Source organism: Zootermopsis nevadensis, unplaced genomic scaffold (assembly GCF_977971745.1).
Source record: "Zootermopsis nevadensis isolate Lab colony 2312 unplaced genomic scaffold, Znev_1.0 Znev_ptg000025l, whole genome shotgun sequence".
NCBI lineage: Eukaryota > Metazoa > Arthropoda > Insecta > Blattodea > Termopsidae > Zootermopsis > Zootermopsis nevadensis.
In genome coordinates, this window is record NW_028259157.1 from 2194778 (window position 1) to 2216779 (window position 22002).

At 35.8% G+C, this 22002-nt stretch overlaps 1 protein-coding gene across 4 annotated transcripts in view; it reads right to left on the minus strand.

Annotated features, from left to right (window-relative positions):
* GABA-B-R2 (gamma-aminobutyric acid type B receptor subunit 2) overlaps positions 1–22002 on the minus strand; it is a 371273-nt gene that overhangs the window by 17123 nt on the left and 332148 nt on the right. For all 4 annotated transcript variants that reach the window (XM_022064896.2, XM_022064895.2, XM_022064894.2 and 1 more), the window contains exons 7-13: positions 10996–11229; positions 7332–7392; positions 5641–5875; positions 3807–4047; positions 3131–3253; positions 1598–1708; positions 580–804 (exon numbers count right to left, since the gene is read on the minus strand). In XM_022064896.2, the coding sequence (XP_021920588.1) occupies positions 580–804; positions 1598–1708; positions 3131–3253; positions 3807–4047; positions 5641–5875; positions 7332–7392; positions 10996–11229 (1230 nt within the window). The remainder of the gene's footprint in view (positions 1–579; positions 805–1597; positions 1709–3130; positions 3254–3806; positions 4048–5640; positions 5876–7331; positions 7393–10995; positions 11230–22002) is intronic.

Consider the following 22002-nt stretch of genomic DNA (forward strand, 5'->3'; position numbering starts at 1 on the left):
GTCTTATGGATGCATGGAATGTAAATAAATTATTATTATTATTATCATCATCAATCTGTGTAACTACCCACAGTAAGAGACAAAATTTTACAAATTTAAAACCAACAAATACAATTATAGTTTTGTCTTTTTTTCATTAACAGGTGCTCAAATGACAGTGTAACCAACCTATAAAATAACTGTATGTTAAATAAGATGAAGGGATGTAAGACTTAAAACTTTCACAGTGCACAAATGCCATAAAATTTTCTCAGGTGATCGGCTGCATCAATGTTAAGTCAAATGCTGAAATGACTGAACACCGTCATGGCAGACTGACTGAGAAAATTTTATAACAAGATGAAAGATGATTAAACTGTAAATCAGAAGGGATGATGGAAGGAAGATGCATTTTAACTTGAGGTACTAACTCAGCATCTGACCACAGAGACTGAAGAGAATAAACATAAACATTGGTCAGGGTGGTTACTTCTCAGCCAGGATTCATACATGCTACTGCTTATCCATCTTTCTAGATCCTTTGAAAGCAGTTAAAGTATTCTGAGATGATAATTCTTTGACTGGTATAATGTAACACACCTTTGGCACAAACACAAGGCAAAGTGTGCCAGTTGTGCAGAATATTATGAAGACAGAGATGATTATAAATGATGCATCTTGCTTGTCTGAAAGCACAAAGCTAATTGCAGCCCCCATAATGCACATGATAACTACGTTGTACACGCTCATGCCAACATACTTGGAGTCGTTAAGAGCTGGAATACTGACATGGCGTGTCTCCCATGCCAGGAAAGCACCAAATATCTGGAAATGAACACAAAACTTATAAGCAGTTATTTCTTAAGATATTCTCAGTCACACTGCACTTGATTGACTGAAATATACAGAAAACTACACATACTAATTGTAATATTTCAGTGACTGAATGCTACACTTACTGTTTTAACATCTGATTTTGACATACATAACATTTAAGTACAATCCAATAACTGAATTCTATGGATTTAAATTTTAGTTTACATCAAATGCCAATGCTGTCTTTCTACTATGACACTTAACCTGACTTGGTTTCACTTCTAACAACTTAGCAAGCCATTCATTTAGTGCTTAAGGAACTGATTAATATATACTCTATTTCCTCATAAAATCTTTCCTTTATATTACAATTTTTATTCTCGCTTGGTTCATGTACATCTAGAACAATGATATCACATTAATAACTCCTAAGTATCATATAAGTAAAAAAAATATACCCCCTTAGCTGCTGATATGTTTCCCTCATGTAAGAGAAAGCTTATCACCAAGTGGTGATTATTATGTCTATTTTTATAGAAAAATGTACAATCATCTGCTGTTTCAGTGCCACCCTTGTCCCATCTGACCTCCTACAATCCCACAAAATCTGATTTATACTTTGCTAACTTCCTTGCTGTTGTATACAATAAATCTGAACTACAGATAATCTGGACTTTCAAGTTCCACTGCATCTCAGACTAATTAATTCAAAGTGCCATGTAGAAAAAGATTTCACTACTTCAAACTTCTTTTTACAGTTAATATGTAGTGAACGAAGAATATTATATAAACTGAAACAAACCATGAGCAGTCCCTTGTAAGCATATATAGAACCAACAAAAATAGTCATTCGTTCACTCTGACAGTACTCATTCTCTGGGACGATAAGTATGTCTTCACTTGAAGGATGTGGCTGTAACATACAAAATTTAAACATGTAGACTCTATAGACAGCATTTATCAAAATATAAATATTTTCTTTCATGTCATATAAGCAAAGTTTTAAAGTTTATAATGATGATGTGACACAATGTACTCGCATATAATTTTTTTTTTTTGACTCCACGAGTTTTTTCAATTAAAACCATACTGTTTTGGAAGTTGTATTTACTTCCATTTTCAGGTGACAGATGCGAGGAAATAACTGTACATAACATTTTATATTTTATAACTGATGCAGACAGTTTTGAGTGTCAAAGAGGCAAATGCCTGAGATATCTCCCACGGTGTAAGCAAAAGGTTTTGTACGTGTTTCTTAAATGTTGCTGCTGACAAGGTTTACCAGGGAGCCCAGCAGTGTAGAATCTTTTTTTCCCATCAGTCACATGAAGACAGAACTTAAACCAACTTTTGAAATGTAAAAAACATAGTGGATTTAAAGTGGAAAACATTTAACCTATGAAAAAGTCTAAAACAATAATTATACACATTGCAAAAATCTGCTCAATGCAAAGATTTTCTAGTAACTTAGCTGCTAGTACTAAAAAAAGGGTACAGATCTTTTATCTGGAGCAGATTATTTTAATCCCTGCCTAGATGAAGGTCAAGTCTGATATGGGCACCATAAATAAACAAATTTTTCTTTAGGAATGTTGTAATTCAATCTTACGTTAAAACTTCTATATACTTTTTGTAACATTCGAAGTAGCACAAAACATTTATTGCAAACAGATCCCATTAGATCTTGTAATTTGTTCTGTACTAATCTACTACAACTAGTATTTTATGTAAAACTCAAATTAAAATTGCTTCAATTGAAAATGCTTCATAGTACAAAATCATAGAAGCCTACATTATATTCAAATATACATAATTAAGTTTTATACCTTTTATTTGGAACATTTTAGGAAGTGGTGTACATCTAAGAAAACAAAGGGAAAAATATTCTAGACAAAGAAAGCATCCGGTTGGTAGCACATTTCCACACGTTACAACATTCTGAAACCTGGAATATTATGTGTGAAGCATAAATATTTTATTCTGGTATGTACAGTTACTTTTTTGGTGTCTATTTAGAATGATATGGAAGTATTTGGCATAACTCCAGAATTGTCAGTCAAAACTGATAAGAACTTATCAGTATATTGACAGTGGCTATCTGAACTGATCATTCATTTTTTAAACTTGAAATTTATAATTTTCCACGTTATATTTTTACTTTCTAACAATGCAACTGCAAAGAAAAGCAACTGCAGTAGATAAGACACTGATAAACCATCTTCATTAATGCAGTTATTCTTGTGATGAAGGTGTACAGATAATATAACAAAAGTTCTATGTATTCTAAAGTTTGATACCATTATAGATATTTTCTTCTGAAAAGTGTACAACTTACATATGGTTCCATTTGTTTTGTTTCTCGATAGAATGGGTCAGTAACTTGCCATGTAGTCATTATAATAAGGTCAATAACCAATAATACTCCAACCACCATGAATAGTTGGTAGTCTTTAATGACCTGGAAGAATGAAAGGAAATAAATCATTGGAACTGCTCAACTTTAAACATTTTATATTCCATTATGAGATAGTATCAATGCCCTAATTTCATGTGGTATTGACTATGAACCACAAAGGGTTCATGTCTCAATCTTTAGTAGGTGGTGGCAATATAAATTATGATAATTTCACAGATGTTTCGAAACGTCAATCAAAGCCGTGGACAGAATGGACCTAACAATAGGACCGAATGGAAAAGGAGAATTGAGGAGGCCATGGACCGAATACGGACTCGAGAGGCATAGAAGAAGAAGAAGCAGCCAAGCACTCAGTGGAAAATAATGGATCAAATTTAATATTTTTTTGGTCAGTAACTTCTATTCTGATGGTGATGTCAGAATATTTTCACTTTCTTATTACTATTTCTTTCCTTCAAAGAATTATAAATTTACTAACCAACATTATTGCAAAATAACATTAGAAATTCTCATACCTAAACACATAACTAAAGGTTACTAGAATTATGTGAATTAATCTGAACTGAAAATTCCTTACGTCTGAATAATGACTGACCTTTTTGTTGAGCTTCACATTTGTGAAAATGGAATGAACACGCCATGTCTTGGAAAACATTGAACCAAATGCTAAGGAGAAGCCAGCCATGAGAAGCCAAGCACGAGCTGTGCAGATATAGGGAAATGCCTCTACACTGGTGAGCGTTGAATCCAGGCCTAGGAAGATGACGCTGCTGTATGTCAGCATGCATCCAATGATGATTAGATTGTTCAGGTATGGACTGGACATCTTGATATATCTGCAACAAACAACAAAAACTACAGATGGCTTATTCTATAAACTGTAATGTTTCAGTAAGTTTGTACTCACTCTTACAGACAAACAACAAACTTTTATGAAATTTAGTATGAAAGGCATGTGCTTTGAAATCACTCCAATACCCTAATTTTTAACCACTCTCTACAGTATTAAATGTTGTGGGGAAATTTTGGTTATGAGCAGGATTAACTTCATTCAATTTGGGATCTAAAGCTGATGTATGATGGATGTACAGTTTTCATGAAGCTAATTTTCTGAAATATAAGATTGCACACCAAAAGTAAGCGCTCTGCAAAACATGTTTCTTTGATAACAGACATAACACTACAGACTGAATATTCACAGAATTATCTCTCTGTATAACTGCTGAAGAAATATAAAGAATGCATAAAGATATTTACTTCACTTAAGTTACAAGCAGATAGAGAATTAAGAAATGAGTTAGATGTACAGTTAAAGTTTATCTTGGAAAAAATACAACAGACAAACCTCAAGGTGACAAATTATATAGTAATGTGGTGTTGGGATTCTGAAAGAGTTCATGATGACTAATGTAATAATGAAATGTATTGATAGTTAGGAATGGAAGAGATGGCTGCGTACAGATATGTAACATAACTTCAGAAGTTAATTTATTTCATAAAGACATCATATAAGTTTTTAGAAATGATTTATTTCCAAACTGATAGTACTAGACACCATCCAGAAATTATTTCAGTCTTTCAGAATTATAAATATTAGAGATTGAGAAAAATGAGTCCATTGGATCTGAAAGGAAAGTAAGGTCTCTTTGAAAAAGTTTAATGAGCAGTCAGAAGATACTCAGATGTTCACATATAAAATATTATTTAAGAATCAAACAAGCTTTGTGACTGGAAGTTAAGATATTGTATAAAAGGAAAGCTTCTCTCCCCTAAAGCAAACTCTACTCTCAAAACTTTTAAAGAAATAAGATAGAAATATATTGAAATGTGATTTCATTCAAACACAGGATGTTTCAAATAGTGTATACACATTTTAACAAAGAATAAATACCCGTCGCATAACAGAGAAAGGGTCAATATTTGGTGTGTGCAGAAGGAGTAGCATTTGGCACATGGCAAACTATTGCAGATGTTTTAAAGTTACCACATTTAACTTCTAGGCATTGGCGACGGTGGCAAACAACTTAATGATAAACGTTCACCACGGTATGTGCAACTCTGTTCAGTTTCAGCCTTAGTTCTGTAGTGTTGCTGGTTTTGTACTTGTGTTCCTTCTCTATAGGACACTATACCAGTGTTGTCTACTGGGTCTGAGGCTATCTCAACCAACAGGCTGAACAGATAAGCTTCCTGTCCCCCTAGCACTTTTGTACCTGAAGACAGAAGCAGAAACCAGCTTCTGAAATGTAGTTTTATAATTTTATAATTCAAATTAAGGAAAAGGTTCAAAAGAGCAAATTTATATATAGAATGTTCCCAACCAAAACAGGAAAAGGATTAAGGAGGAGTCCCTTATTTTATCAGTGTCAGAATCCTACAAACAACTAAGGCTAACTCTGTCACATTCTAAGAAATTAATACATACTCACCGTTGATTGCGGTATGTGATGTTGATGGCTAGGAAGGAGATGGCCATGACTATACCTACAGAGGCTGTGGCAGCGAGCAGAGAATATATCGTGATGTTGACATGTGAATGCTCAAATATCTGGAGTGTGCGATCCTTGGGAGGGGAACGACCATGCCATTTAATGATGTGACCTCTTGTTAGATCCAGCTGCTCTGTTACACCATCAAATTCTCCGATCTTTACCTCGGAACCATCTGACAGAGTATAAAAGATTTAGTTAATTTTATAATTCTAAAATTATGATACCATCTATTGTGAAATTTGGTATGGTGATGAACTGTAGATAGGAGTAGAAAGTATGTTCAAAATTTTGAGTGTCTTTATGCGAAAAATAGATGCGTTTGTTTGAAAAAAAGCTCCTGTAACATATCTACAGAACACTATAAACAGACATTCCCTATCCGTGCCAAGTCTTCAACTGCGTTTTTCATCCATGAGATTTGAGGAACATATTGACTGCATCTTCAGAGCTGAAGGTGAAGAGATATGTTCCTAATAAATGCTGGTATCTACCTGTGAGTCCACATGGCTTTTCAACCCAGAAGACCAACACTGGCATAATTTATTAATCTGATTTCTAAACAATCATCAATTTATGAGAAGTAATGTGTGCTTGGAATACCAAAGATTTATAAGGAACATAAACTAAGACGTGTTGGTGTGTGAAGGCAAAAAATGTAATAATATAAAACTTCTTCAAAAATACAGAATTAACCAATTGCATTATACTATTCTTGTTCGGATATCATAACTAATGGATTGACCAAGTGATCATCCAATCAACCAACCAACTTGATGAAGCAGAGTCCTTTTTGAGAAGCTAAAAGTATGCTCAGCTAGTCAAGAAATTCCCTGCTTTTTATGGAACTCAGGTTTATTACCACATTCACAACAGCCTAGCACTAGTCCCTATCCTGAGCCAGAAGAATCTAAATTACACTTTAGAAACACTTCAAATACATTTTAATATTATCATTCCATCCGTGCCTAGTTTTTCTGAGTGCTGTCTTATCTTCAGGCTCTTCAAAAACAATTCTGTAAGCATTTATTATTTCCCTGGTGAGTGACACATGGCCAGTTCTATCTCACGCTCCTTTGACGAATCATCCTAAAATGTTTGATTAAGAGTAAACATTTTGGAGCTTTTTGTTACGAAATGTTCTCCAGCCTCCTGTCACTACATCCGTCCTTGGTCTGGGTATTATAGCATTAACTCTGTGTGGACGTCTCATCAGTAAGACGTGGCTCAAACTAAGATTGGAGATGGAGCTGATACTACGAAAATATGGGGGTAGTTGAAGACATGTCAAATAGGCAATTGCAGAAAGCAGACAAAGAATGGTCTAACAGCTCGGAAGTTTGGATAACAACTGCTAAAATACAAAACACATAGGTTAGAATTATTTACAAATATTCTCAGGGTTATGGACTATTGCGAACACAGTGATGATTATCTGGGTTGCATAAAATCATGGATTTTAAGCAGCTGAATAAATATCAACTCCTCAAGCAGATTCTGTATCACTGAGTTAATAATGTTTTAAATATTTAATAAATATAGTGCATGGAATGATTCAGAGATGGCACACCAAACGTCCACACCTGGTGGAGAAAAATGTACTTACATTGAACAGATATAAACACACTTACTCTGAAATTGTTTAAGGAGGATGCTGGCTTTTCTCTCATTGTCATAAAAACGCACTGGCCCCTGCAAAAAAATATACATGTTATATATAAAATAAAAATTATAATGATAAATTATAGAAATCCACTGTATTCAATCACTGAACTTGTGTAAGAAAACATTTTAATTCTAGAAACGGAATTTATGAAAATGTATTTATTAATTCTGTGTTATATTTAGCAGTGTTCTCAGTAGCTCACTATACACCGAATATCAAATGATAGGTTAAGTAATGAACAACAAACTGGATACGACATGGAAGGAGATCATGGTATAATTCAAGGTACTAAATTTATATTTGCCTGGGGACTAAGGAAAACTATGAAATACTTTCTTCCAGGGAGGCTGGTCTATGGGCTGAGATTTAAACCCATGAACTACTCAATGTGAAGTTCTAAACTTTGTGTCACAGTTCGCGATTTGTTAAGATGTGTTCAATAAAAAAATAAAAACTATTTTACTTACTGACTCAATAAAACCATTGGCAACTGGATTCACATATTTATATTGATGAATTAGTGGATACCTGTTAAGTTCGTATTATGTCTTCCAGAATTTATTAAGTGAATAACAAAGATGACTTGCGTGACTTTTTCAAAAGTGTTAGCCGAATCCCAAGACTGCGGAGGGATCGTGAAAATGATGTCAACTCTCGGTTTACGAACGAGTTCTGTTACAAGACGTTGTTCGTTATGTGTCTCTTGCATTCTTGAGCTTTTACGATAAGTATCGTATACGTTACGATATTCGATTGGTTAACACCATAATGACGAGCTACCACTATCAGCACCAGCATTGCTATTTCGCTTTGGATCCATGATCGCTTAAATTTTTAAAAATATATTTTTAAGTCACCAAATGCAGAACTACACTTGACCGTCTAAGATAACCTTGGCAAAGCAAGTGATGATCCTTTTATATTATAACAGGGGGAATCACCGATTTCTTTCCCACGAGAAAAAATTCTACGCGGCGAGGCATGTAAACCAAAGTTTTTTTACTGGCTAGATTAGTTTTATTAACCAAGAACAGTTCAGTATAATTATCATATAATAATTTTTTGATAATTATTGTAATAAATACATTTTTTAAAAGTTTATTTACTTAAATATTACAATTATGTTAACTATACGTTTGGCATTTCGTTTTATAAGGAACTCTATCTACTGGCGACTTTAAGAAATTTTGAATGAATTGTGACATTCGTTACCGCGAATGTTTATAAATCGAACGTTCGTAAACCGAGAGTTTCTTGTATATGTAACATCATACTCCATTTTCCATGATGCACAAGTCCCAACACAGCACATGCGTACAACAAAAGATATGGTCCCACGAAATTAAAATAACGAGAAATGTCTCACAGCGCACTAAGTCAAAAGCAGCACTCATGTTGGCTGCGTGTTAGCAGTCCAGGTTGGCCAACATGTTAGCTTGGAATATCATACAGTTACTCCTCCCCTCAAGCCTGTATTATATTGTGTCTCTTCTATTTGCAACTGATAATGTATGCATGGTATGATGCCATGGTAATAACAACACAAGAAGTTTTTTGTAATTAAATCTGGCTGCAGGCCGAGCTAAAGAGAAAACTGAAAAATGTTGACATATGTTCGTGGTAGTGCAAGCCTGTTACATCAGCCTAGGTATTTTGACAATGCGAAAACCACACTGTCGTAAAATATTGGTGTATCTTGAACCTTTTACGTTGAGAAACAATTGTCTCACTTTTCCAGCTGTCACCGTCACACAGAATCTGAGCTTCTTGAGTATTAACAACACAACCAAAGTCTAATGGCCGCTCCACTGTTATGAATCCAAACCTGACGGACCGTGAGTGGAGTACATCTACAGATTGGGATGTGGGGAGGGGGTTGACGTGTGTAAGTCCCTTTATCCAATGGAGGGGTGAGAAGGGGAATGGAAGCTTTGCTTCCTGACCCCGTTGAGATTAGACAGTAGTTAAGGGTTGGGGGGGGGGGGGGAGACAGGATATTACATTGAGCATCAGGTCCTATCCCACAGGACTAAGATTCAAGGAGTGTGTCTAATCAGACAATGGCGACACAATGCAATATCATCAATATTTACCCTACCTGTCCCCACATCTGACACTTCATTTCCTTTATTTACTCTTTTGTCAACACGTAACATAAACACGTTGAAATTACAGCTTTAGAGATATGTTTTCAGTGAAAGAACACCACATAAAACACTAATTTAAAATTTAGAAAGAGTAGTTTGCTTATACAAGAAACTACCCAGCGAACATTATTTTTGGGAGAAAAATAAAATAACCAAAACGCATACAAATCGCCGATCTCAGTCGTTCTGTGGTCTGGGGCACTCATTGTCTTCCGAATTTGAATCTCGTTCCCGGCACCTAAGTCCGCGTTCCACTTCTTATTTCCTGTTATGCAAAAATTGTGACAAAGATCTGCAGACATTCTACCACGCAAAGTTAAATTAAGATCCGAAATACGTAACACAGAAACAAACATCGCATGCCTGGAATGAGCTTCTGAACACTTAATGAGTATAGTCATTCCTGTCAAATTATGATGTCCATCCCTTTACTATTACTACTGTCTTTAAATCAGTTGGTACAACTGGAAGTCAGTAAGGTGACTGCCAATGTAGGAGCAGACAGTCGTGGTTCGACCTGCGTTGTAAATTGTTCACACAGCTATGGAAACTCTTTTCAAATTAATAAAACTGGAATATCCTGAAATCGACCGTTTGTTTCAATGAACACGTCTAATAACCGAAGACTCACTACTATGTCCAGGCATTGATTAGGCACAAGGGTAGCGTAACAAGTATGTATTGATCAGCACGTGGTGTGAAACGGCAGTTACAGCCAAACACATTGCTTCTTGAGTGGCCATAAACTAACATAAGTTAGGGCGTGGCGTAAAGCACATGTAATCCCGACTTTATCGTAAACTGTACGTTGGGTAAGAATACAAGGTCGTAACATATCCGGAAAGAGAGGGCTATAAAAATACTGCTGTTCCAAAACAGAACAGGCGATTTAAGTGAAACGTGATTTAAATTGTTAAGATAAAAACAACAGGGAAATTAATAAGGTGGGCTGGACAGGTAGTGCAGATGCTCACTGGATTATATCTTGAGCATACAATCTTAAAGCAATCCATATATTCTTTTTAATCGTCTATGGTCAAGCCTGACCGTCGTGACCCCTTTCGGAGTTCTCTTGCGAAAGTACCACGGTATATATATATATATATATATATATATATATATATATATATTAATTCTGTTTTGACCTTAGCACGTTAATAAGCCAGTTCTCTTGTTGGCAGTCCTGCATATTGGGATGTATCATAACAGCGCTTACAGCATTCGTAGAAAATAAAATTTTATACACTACTTATATAATGTCTCATTTGCATTCAAGAATATATTCAAAATAAGTGTTAGGAGTACAAGCAGCAGCTAATGTAGTTGGTAGGAATATGAAAAACGACAGTGAATAACTGCAGAGGTGTTTCATAATGGCAATTTGACGTAGGCCTAACAAAATATTCAGAGAAGAAGGAAGTCGAAATAGCCTTATCCTTGTCATTCGGAGGAAGTATAAAATAAATATAATTTTGTCCTTACCGTAACTCCTTCGAAACTGGTGTTGCGAAGCGCTTCCAGGAACAATTCTTCCCACAGGGGATCACGATACTGGAAGTCCACAACGGTCTGATTCTTCCGAAAATGACGTATGCGATGAGCCACATGTTGAATGGCCAGTGCCACAGCCCAGACGCCGTCGTAAGTGTATCCATGGAAACGAGAATATTCCGAGCCTCGACGAGAGTCGTACTCCAGCCGGTACTCTTCGGCAGTCTGCAAGAAATAAATCAAACTCCTCATCAATGTGTGCAGTTCTGTTGGATTGCCGAAAAGTTTAAAATATGAAGACGTACTTCGTAAGATATAAGTATAAAAGTGTTTTAATTAATCAGAAGTTTCAAAACCCTCGGCAACCTTAAAAAAAGTTAAAACAATCACCTATAATCTAAATATCGCTGTACCACAGCAGTTAAGACATATTCTATAAATCTGTCATAAGCCTCCAGGTTACAATGCAATACGTCTGTAATCTACAAAGCATTTTCAAACTCCTCACTTTACAGAGTGATTAAACTGTCCCTGTGCACACACGTGGCGTACGTGACTTTTGTGTGTCACGTCAGTGACTCCGTCCACTGTCTACGTATTTATCGATGACCATTACCTTCCTCAGTCAGCTGTGAAATATTATAATCGCAAGATCTTATAGATGCATATAACTTCACTCTGTACTTACCACGGAATTGAAAAGTAGTACAAAACTTATAACATGCCTCTGTAACAGTTAATATATTTGTCAAAATTCCTCACGCAGCTCATAATACGACACCCCAGCAATGTAAAATACGACAAACTCGCCGCGGCATACAAAAAATGTCGAAACTGCAAGCCTAAATACACAGCGCAACTTGTAAGCTGCTTGTTTAACACGACGGGACGTTTCAGCAGTTTAAAAAGTTCGATAAATATTCTCAGTGGTATGAACATAAGTCGATATTCGTCTGAAATCTAAAACTGTCATTGACAATGATGGGCATGGAGCGTTGATGGGAAACGCAAACACTCGGAGAAAATCCTGCCCCAGTGCTAATCTGTTCACCACAAATCCCAGTTAATTGTCCTGGGCGTGAATTCTGGCTGTCTGTGGTGTGTAGCCAACGGCCAACGCCTGAACTATGACGCTGCCAACCTGAAAATACTTTACTGGCATAACCAAATTCCACCAAGAGACCTGTCGCCACACGCAATTGAACAAAGAATCGTAATATCTAACACCAAATCATTTATTATCAATATCAATGCACCTTACTCATCTCTTTGAAACGCCGTCCTTGGGTATAAAACAAATGTACCGAAAAAGTCTATATAAGTGGATTGTGACACCATAATTTCGCTCATCGGAGCGCTGCGATGAACGAAATAGAGAACGTATCCCGATAACCACTTGACACGGCTGACGTAGTTATTGAGGAGACAAGACAGAGCAAACAGTGGATTCACTTTTATCCATTTCCGGTCAACAGCAGTTCTGTCCCATTCAACTGTTTTTCCGTCTGCTTTTGTTGTAGTTCTGGCAATAATTCTCAGATGGCTGTAGTCAGCGATTCTCTCTTCGGACTTAAACGTCGGAGCAGGGAGGAATGGATGCGTGTCATAGCTTTTTCTGCTGCGTCAGTGTATTGTGACGGCGATAGTTGCAGACTTGAAAGGTCACGTGTCATAGCGTCCAGCAGCGGAGCATGACTTTTTTCAAAAGCGTTAGCCAAATCCCGAGGGGTGATGGAGAGGGGGCGGAGTCATGAACATTCTGTAAATCGAGTATACTATACATCATACATCATGTTTCATGATGCGAAATCACAAGTTACAACACATAACACGGCGTACAACAAAGGTTATGCAATTAAAAGCACTAGAAATGTGATACAATTTTCTACGTCATACAAGCAATTAGTGTGTTAGCAGTCGACGTTTGGCTAATATCTTAGATTGAAAGGTAATGAATGCAGTCCCTTCTTCCCACAAGCCAACTCTATATCGTTGTAAATGCGCCTACGGGGAAGGGGAATGTAAGCCTGACCGTGGTGGCTAAAACGGGCTGGATGGAGGTGATTAACAATTAATTTTATCTGATAATTTCTGCTATGTTCTCGTGTATGGCGTATTAATGGACAACAAAATGAAGACTTTTTATTTTTCATTTCTGAAAGTGTTAGACGGGCTAACATGGCTAACATAAATGATACTCGCTGATACTGTTTTAGTTTATTGTGACAACTTTATAGCGATCTATTTTATATGGCAGTCGATAGACTTAGTTGCGTCTGGTTAACCTTGTCATTTACGTCACAGTTCAATTACAAGCTGATTACTCCGCCGACCACGTGTTTCTTGTGGTAAGTTCCCGATCTGCTCATCAGACTAACGAAGCTGACGTACTGTGGTTTTTCTCAAACCCTCCAGCCAACTGCGTACATAATCGACTTGGAGACTCAATATTCAACATCGACCTACAATTTCTAATTTCGTGGTATATGACCTCTACAGCTAACACAGAATTACCCCAAAGTCAAAAGCAAAGACTTTTTCAAGGCCGTTTCACTCATTCCCTTTTCACCTTTCACATTATCCTAATTTCGTGCTAGGCGTTATAAATTCTGCAGTCATAAAATAACAAAAATATTTTACTTTTTGTCGAGAAAATAGATGAAATATGTTTTTTTACTAAATCGTTTGCGCTGTTCATGAAAATGACAAGTATAAAATTTGTAAAACGTACATTTTTTATCTTATTACTTTATTCAAAATGAATTAACTTACTTATCGCCTATGCAGTTTAAAATGTGTATGTGTAAGTAAGATGTACAGCAATGCCAGTCTAAAAATCTTGTTTTTAAACTGAAGCTGGTATAATATTATTTAATGATCCAATTTCAGCCTCAAAGAAAACGTAATACATCTCCATTACAAAGATCAGCTGGTTAATACTGTTTTGGGAAATGATCGCTGTTTATTCTGAGAATCATATGAAATCTATATACGCATTTTAGAGACTGTAGAGGTGCTGAGATTTAAAGCAGGAAGTAAATACAACTACCACTTGGCTTTAAAGGAGTATGATGTCACTACAGTTTTGACTGCAGCAAATGTTATGGAGGTATCAACATTTTCGTGTGTAAAAAAAAGCGGTTGGCAAAACTGTATACAAATGGAAAGTAAACGGTTAATACTTAAAATCCACGTTTGGTAGTCAGAAGTTGTTGAATTCTATTTATCGCATGTGTAAGTCAATATATTTGCTTGAAAATGGATTAATCCAAGTGGTTCTATAGTGGCCTACTCATTTCTTTAATTGTTATATCAAATCTAAAACTTCTTGACGATGGTGAAGAGTCATTTGAATAAAAATTTCCTTGGATATTATCCATCGTCTAGTCTAGTCGTCCGGTCCGGAGATAGGGATTAGCTCTATCTAGTGGGCCCAACTGTGTAGGAACCTGAAGACGGAGATAGAGTCCCATCTCCGAAACATCGTTTTACGTTTTATATTTTATATTTTACTATCCAAGGACATTTTTATTCAAATGACTCTTTAATTGTTAGCTGAACGTAACGCAGTTTACCACGTGACTGTTACATAGCTCTCAGCTGAGATGTGTTATGCAACAGATATTGAAATCTTTCGAAAGGAACAGATAGGCCTATTATTCTTTTCAGCGCTACAACTTATACTCTGAAAACACGTTCATATAGCAAACAATGTCCCTCATCCTGTTCTGCCATGTAACGGAAGAAATATAACAATGACATCGGATTTTGTTCCCAGTACAAACACTCGCAGAAACAATATTTTCATCCAAGTTTTTATCCATTCAACGAACAGTTGTCTGCAGCACGCTCTGTTAATGCAATGTGTGTAGAATCAGTTACAGACAGACGCTCTCTCAAGACATTTAATTGGTATAGCAGTGTCCGTAATTTATTCTGGAATAACAGCGATGTTATTGTCTTAATATGCATGAAATAAACTGACATTTATTACATAAAAATAAAACTGCACTTTATTATTTTATCTAATTAATTTAATTTGGAATTCTATTGGTTATTACAGAATAAGTTATGGCCTTCTCTGTATTTAGGACTACACGTGACAAATATGAATACTTTAATAATATTTTAAATTTCTCATTTATTTCAGCACAGGCCCTTCTAAAGATGAAGATTAAATTATTATTATTATTATTATTATTATTATTATTATTATTATCGTCAATTTTATTATAAAATATTACTTTAACAACGCCGGAAAAGATTTGTTCACAATAGATAAATACGAAGTATATGAAACTGTAAAAATGTTGCGTCTTGTAGCGCCGATTACACGCACACCTCTGGCGTCTCAATGAGAGGAAAGTAAAATTCCCTAGGAACATTACAAAGAATTAACGTTAGGGGATTTCGAGGTATACAGCGGCTTAGCTTCACTCCCGTAACAACCTCCCTCACACACCGGGTAATTCAAAAGCAGCTACCAATTTTAAAACTCTGTGTAACTAGACAATTTTACTTCGAATTATAAAACATAAACGCAGTACATTGCACCAGAATGTTTAAATTTTATTTTTCGGTATGTTTTATATTGTATGGATAATACGAGGAAATCTGCATTAAAGAAAATTAAAATATCGAAGTTTAGAGATACGGAATTAAAGTGAACAGGAAATTTACTTTAATACAAAATATTATTCCCAAGTCCATGGTTCAAATAGCTACCTTCCACTCTAAACACAGGCTACAAACGAACCAGGTTAACAGCTATCTTTATGATACAAGAAGATCCAGGACCGCTATTTGACATCTGGGAAAGGCCTCTTACTTTGGTACAAAGTCTGTCCACGATAAATTTTTAAATTATAACCTCAAAAATTTGACACATTCGCCATAACTGCTACTGTTCACTTACAAAACTTCATACACAATTTTGGGAGTGTTTAAGACCCTTCGGAAGATTTATTACAATTCATCACCTCAGTTTCGCTTATTTGCCAAACTGTTATTAATGATTGTTCGAAATTAAGTTTAGGATGGCCTCCAATGTCATGACGGTGGCACAGAGTTTCGTGAAATTTGGACGAACGATTGAAAAATTAAATAGGGACATCCAAACACACAGACAGATGACGGTAACGGAAGCTTGATTTTTTCTTAAGAGACAGAAATAATCTGGAGAAAAAAGAAAAGAACAGAACGAGTAGTAAACATAACCAACTTTTAAGATATTCTTAAATAAATTGGAAGAAACTGAGGAGAAAACAAAGGCCATTAGACGTGTTACTGTTATATTAATGAGCGAATAAGCAGACAGAGTAGGAAGCGACGTAAGATTTTAATGCAAACAGAAAGAGCTTTCTACGTCTGTGCAGATTTCAAGAAGCATTCACCAGTACTACCAAGTCCTTTTGTTTAATATTGGGTCCCTTTTACCCACTCCATTTCGAATGAAAGAAAATTCTTCATATAAAGAAAACGTCGCTGGTGTACAGAACGAAATCACACAAATATACACGTACATAGTATAATTCTGACGAACATGCCGAAGGAAAGAAATATCATGTGCAGGTTTTATGCTTTGATTAACTATTTGTGAAGATACTTCATGTTATCTTTGTTAACAAGAACCTCGTACGGCGATGGATGAGAAACGGCAGAGTTATGAAAGTTGAAGGACGAAGGGTTTATGTTCTATTTAAGAAACTAATCGGCATGTGCCAGGGAAGAAAGCAGAAAGCGAAGCGGGAAGTTCCCTTTGGGCCAAGCACTGTACTCCAACGTTCGGGACATCGTAATTCTGTCAAGCGGTGAGATTACGTATTGTAGTCTCGAGTGACATTTGAATACAATTATCCACCTATATAGAAAAAGTATTGGCTAGTTGATTAGTCGTGATAATTTGCTATTGTAAACGGATATTTGGTCACGTGTGATAACATTTATGAATGCGTGATGTTATAACTGTTAACGTGACATGGTAATCATTTTGGCCCTTATGGGATAATATTATAACCGTTGCCTTGGTAATGCTGTTAAGGGAGGTCTGTGTACGTACTACATCGCAGCACAGTTATTAAATAAAACCTCGACATAAGATATTTGTGATTGCAGTAGATGAAATCGTACTATATTAATTAATTAAGTAAGGATAAGGAATTATATTATTTTTTGTTATACAAAGTTACTTAATTTTTTATATACCGCTTTCTGGAAACTGCGTACTGAAACAAAAGATACTTCACTTAGCCGTGGCCTGCTTGTAGGTACAAAGCAGCGAATCAGAATTTTACGTGTTAACGCTTCGCAGCTTTCAAGATTAAGCAACGAAAAGCAATAATTTTAATTTCTGTGTGCTGCTTTGTTACATTTTTCAATAAAAATGTCTTTTAATTTTTAGTTCTGCTTCAGATTTTCCGGCGAAACTTAACGATTATTCGGGTGGTTCCGGATTCAAACCTCGGCCCGGAGATAAGCTGAGGCGTTTCGCAGTTTTTCTTAGTCTCTCCAGGCAAATGTAGTAAAGTAGGCAACATTTTTGAATAAAGCTGTCATGAACTGTTTAAAGTCATTGCCACAACATTAAAGTGATTAGACCAACGAATGACGTTAGATCAATGCAAATATACAAAACTGACACGTACATAAGGAGAATGGAGAAGGTGAAATGCAGGAGAATTATGCGTAAACAGAAGTTGTTCCAGAAGAAGATGAAATAAAATGAAGTTAATACTTTCTGTTCAAACTTTATAAACAAATTTGTGACATAATCTAAAATTTTTAGTAAGCAGGAGACGTAGACGCCAATTTGACATTCAATCATTGACACTGTTGGTAAATAAGAGATTTTTTTCTGCTTTTAGTCTGAGCAGTGCACTAAGGCATAGTCCTTCTGCTAGGCGCGCCAGTGCTGCAAATGACGTATGCAAATTTTTGGACATGTTCAGCGAAGTCAGTGTCTCCCCTGAAGACACTTTCTCTGTACAGGAAAGGGTCTAGATTAATTGTTGTAATTTAACTATATCGTATATGTTATTTCTGTGCTTGACTATAATTGGCTATTATACTCAATACGGGAAATGTTTGATTGGTCTGTTATACACATTCATTTAGATATTTAGTTTAGTTTGTTTGTTTTTTGTATATATGTATTATCAGCATTTGCCTGCTATTGGCTCCTCGCTGTTGGCAAACACTTTAATAAATGAATTATAATTATTACCCAAACAAACATGTTTTCCTTCTGAGCGGATTGCCATGTAATTAAATACTGGGTATCTATTAGATTATAGCAACCGATTCACTAACTGCATTCTCCTGAAAAATGCGTCTCATGTTCCGAGGCCTGATATAACTTCAAACGTAAATGGCTCTAGTCTAATTGGATACTTCAGATTCAGTCTCTTGGAAACTTTTCACCAGAACAGCTTCGGTACATCCTAACATCTTAACTGAAAGTCGCGTTACTGCGGTTTTACGAATGGACTTGAGGAGCGGAGTGATCCAAGCTCTCCTTAAGGACACATCCAACGCCCTCCAAGAACATCAATGGAAATTGTACAAGCGAAACAGAAGAGAAATGGGGAAGGGAGATAAATGCGGTTTGAAAGAGAGCAGATGAGAGTCCCAGGGGATACGAAGCGTATGTATATTAGAATGAGAGTTTTTGAACGAGATCTGCTAGAATGCAAGCTCAGGTGTGACAATTCTTTGTTTCGTAACATGGTTGTACATTGCGAGAAAATAGGTACATGTGTTATATTTACGTGTATTCAGAGCACCATGAAGGGGTAGAATAGGAAACTTTAGTAAGAATTCTTTACAGCAGAAAAACGGTCACAACACACGCATTCAAATCGCTCGTCTGTGACGTTGGGGTTACGAGAACTTAACCACACAAAGTTTTCAGCATGTTGCAATTTATTCACCATAATTAAAAGATCTACTTAAAATTACTACTTTTTTTACGATGAACCCTTCAGTAGATAGTAACTAGAACCAGTAACATTTTACGAGGATTTTATAATTTTATGTCAGTGTATTAATTGGTCTGTCTGTCCGTCCACCCATCTATCGGCCCACTATCGACCCATCTATCCATTCATTCACCCGTCTTTCCATTAGTTTTCTCTCTTTTGTCTCGTAACTTCCTTGCACTGAGAGAAGGACAAATATACTGAAGGAAGAATTTGTGAAAGTGATGAAAACTTGAAAAATGGCCTGAATTGAAACGAAGTTGGTGATTTATTATGCACTCTTTAAGCTTCAAGCGCAGTTTAAATGCCGATGAAAGGACCCTGATGAGAGATGCTATGTCATCCAAATTTGAACGAAAATAATTATTAATTACTATGACATCATTTTAATTACTGTACCAGTTTTATGAGTACGAATATTTAAAACAATTTTTACACGCAGCTACGAAGTTGTAGATGGTAAAGCAGACCTTATAGAAAATATCGTTACATATTTCATTGGCAAACACATGACAATTTGTCGTAATATTTGCATATTAGTTCTGAAAATATGATAAATTCTTCTGCCTGCAGATATCAGGCAGTCGTCTGAATACATGGCAAATATAACTGATTCCTAATATTAAAACTGAAGATCTTCTATCTGTTCTTAATTACACGAAATCCATCTTGTTTGTACATCTTTGTAAGGTATTCAGATTTAATTTAAATCTATTTTTGACTTTTATTACCCTTGATAAATGTATCGAATGTTTTACTGGAACCAAGGTTTGCAACTGAAAATTTGTAAATTCTCTTTATAATGTTACGACACATCTATTAAGAAAATTAACACGTAAATACTAAAGCTATCACGGAATGTGGCTCCATGTAAACCGAAGTCTCACGAATGGCGTATGACAAATCTTGTACTTGCTGCGTCTAGAAACTAGTTTAATGATGTACGAATTATGGGACTGTTATCAATAAATTCTGTTCTTAATGTAGCTTATAATTATAACCAATTGTTCTTTTTAAACATTGACGGAAGATGAAATAGTTTATGGGAAATTTAAAACTATCTCGATACAGCAAATCTCAACTTTCGCTTTTCTGGTTCTGATAAAATGTTGTATGGGACATCCCCAATAAATTTAGTGATAACATATCACCTTTGATAATCTGCTAGATACTTTAATTAAAGATGAAAAAAGTGTTTTATTTTTTTCGTGAAACATGAAACGAATCGAAAAATATATTCCAATGATATATATGTTACATACCTCTGTACACCTTTCACTGTTGAGAATTTACATAATAAACCCATATTATTTAAGAGTTTATAAAGCCTACAAGTAAAATGGACGTGCATTCTGGAAATATTGTCTTACACATTTACAGATCTTCGTTTATTGAATAGACTATATCGATACCTGTTACACGTATAATTTCTACCAGCTGCTTATAATGCGGACGGGCGTCGAATGACGTAAAACTCCATGGTGATCACTCGTTACCATGGTTCAACGTCTTCATATTACCCCCATTAAAGTTAGTTAAAACCCAAGGAGATCTTCAAATAACAAGATTCTAAACCTTTCAACTTTATATTCTGAAATTCGAGTTAACTGGAAAATTAGTGTCGAATTTTCTGTTTCAAACTGTGTTACGTTGGCAGCCTTGTTCACTGTATATTCTTTAGTTTATTAATTAGCGAATACTAGTCTATGCAAACAGGCAGGATTAACATAAAACCGAAGTCGTCTTTGCATAGTATATGCACATAATTACTGTAGCAATTTTTCTCTTTCCCATGACCTCCTTTGTTCCTAACAAGCTGTGCAACATGAACACAAAGACATGGGGGCATGAGGGATGGGAGGTTGAAAGATTTTCTTCTAAACGCCAACTTTATATTAGAATCCCACCGAGCAAAAAAGGATGTCTAAAAATATTACACTAGTGAAGAAGAAATATCACAGTTGGATGAACCATATCTGTCTTGTGAGTTCCTTTCGCTGCGATCCAAGTGATTTGGAAAATTGTTTACATAATGGCAAAGCAAAAACGACTTACACACTTTGTCTGACTGCGCTCTTAAACTTTTCTTATGAATGTGTGGATTGTGATGGATAATTTGCCACATTTTAAGATATAGCGCACAGGCTCTTAACCTCAGCATTAATCATTTCGGTTCTACTTTACATTAAATTAAAAAAATAATTTAACACATGTAACACCATATTTTGTGGAAGGCAAATTCCTTAAGGACGCTTAACATTAGACAGAATTGTGTGATTAAAGTACGTTTCAGGGCTGTTGTATTAATTAAAGACGCTTTGATTTAACTGCTGTTGATGTTAGCAACGCAGTTATTTCAGCATGCCTCTTTATATTTTTGTGACCGTTATAAGTAAACCCGGAGTTTTAGCAATTTTAAAACTACTGATTTGTTGTTGGCGATGTTGGTGTTATTATCTAGCTACACTCGCGGCGAGCTTAAGCCTCAGTTGGCTAACAACGGCTAATTCGCTGTAGCCGGATGAAGGTGAGTTTTATCTGATCGAGTCTGCTATGCTCCAGTGTGTATGGAGTACCACTGAACCACGAAAGTGTGGCAGAAGACCTTCCATCTTCGGCTTTTAATATTGTCAGTCGGACTAACACGATCAACACGATTAACATGGACGCTCTGCCCCTGAGAGTAACATGTTCATGTGCAAGAAAATAAACGGACAGGATGCTTATTTTTTTAGTTCGGTAAATTACGGAGACAACGACCATACGAGTCAGCAACATCTTGTTAATTGAATAAAAATTTTCTTGGATATTATCCATCGTCTAGTAAATATAAAACGTAAAACGACGTTTCGGAGATGGGACTCTATCTCCGTCTTCAGGTTCCTACACAGTTGGGCCCACTAGATAGAGCTAGTCCCATCTCCGAAACGTCGTTTTACGTTTTATATTTACTAGACGATGGATAATATCCAAGAAATTTTTTATTCAATTGACTCTTCACCATCGTTAGGAAGTTTTAGAT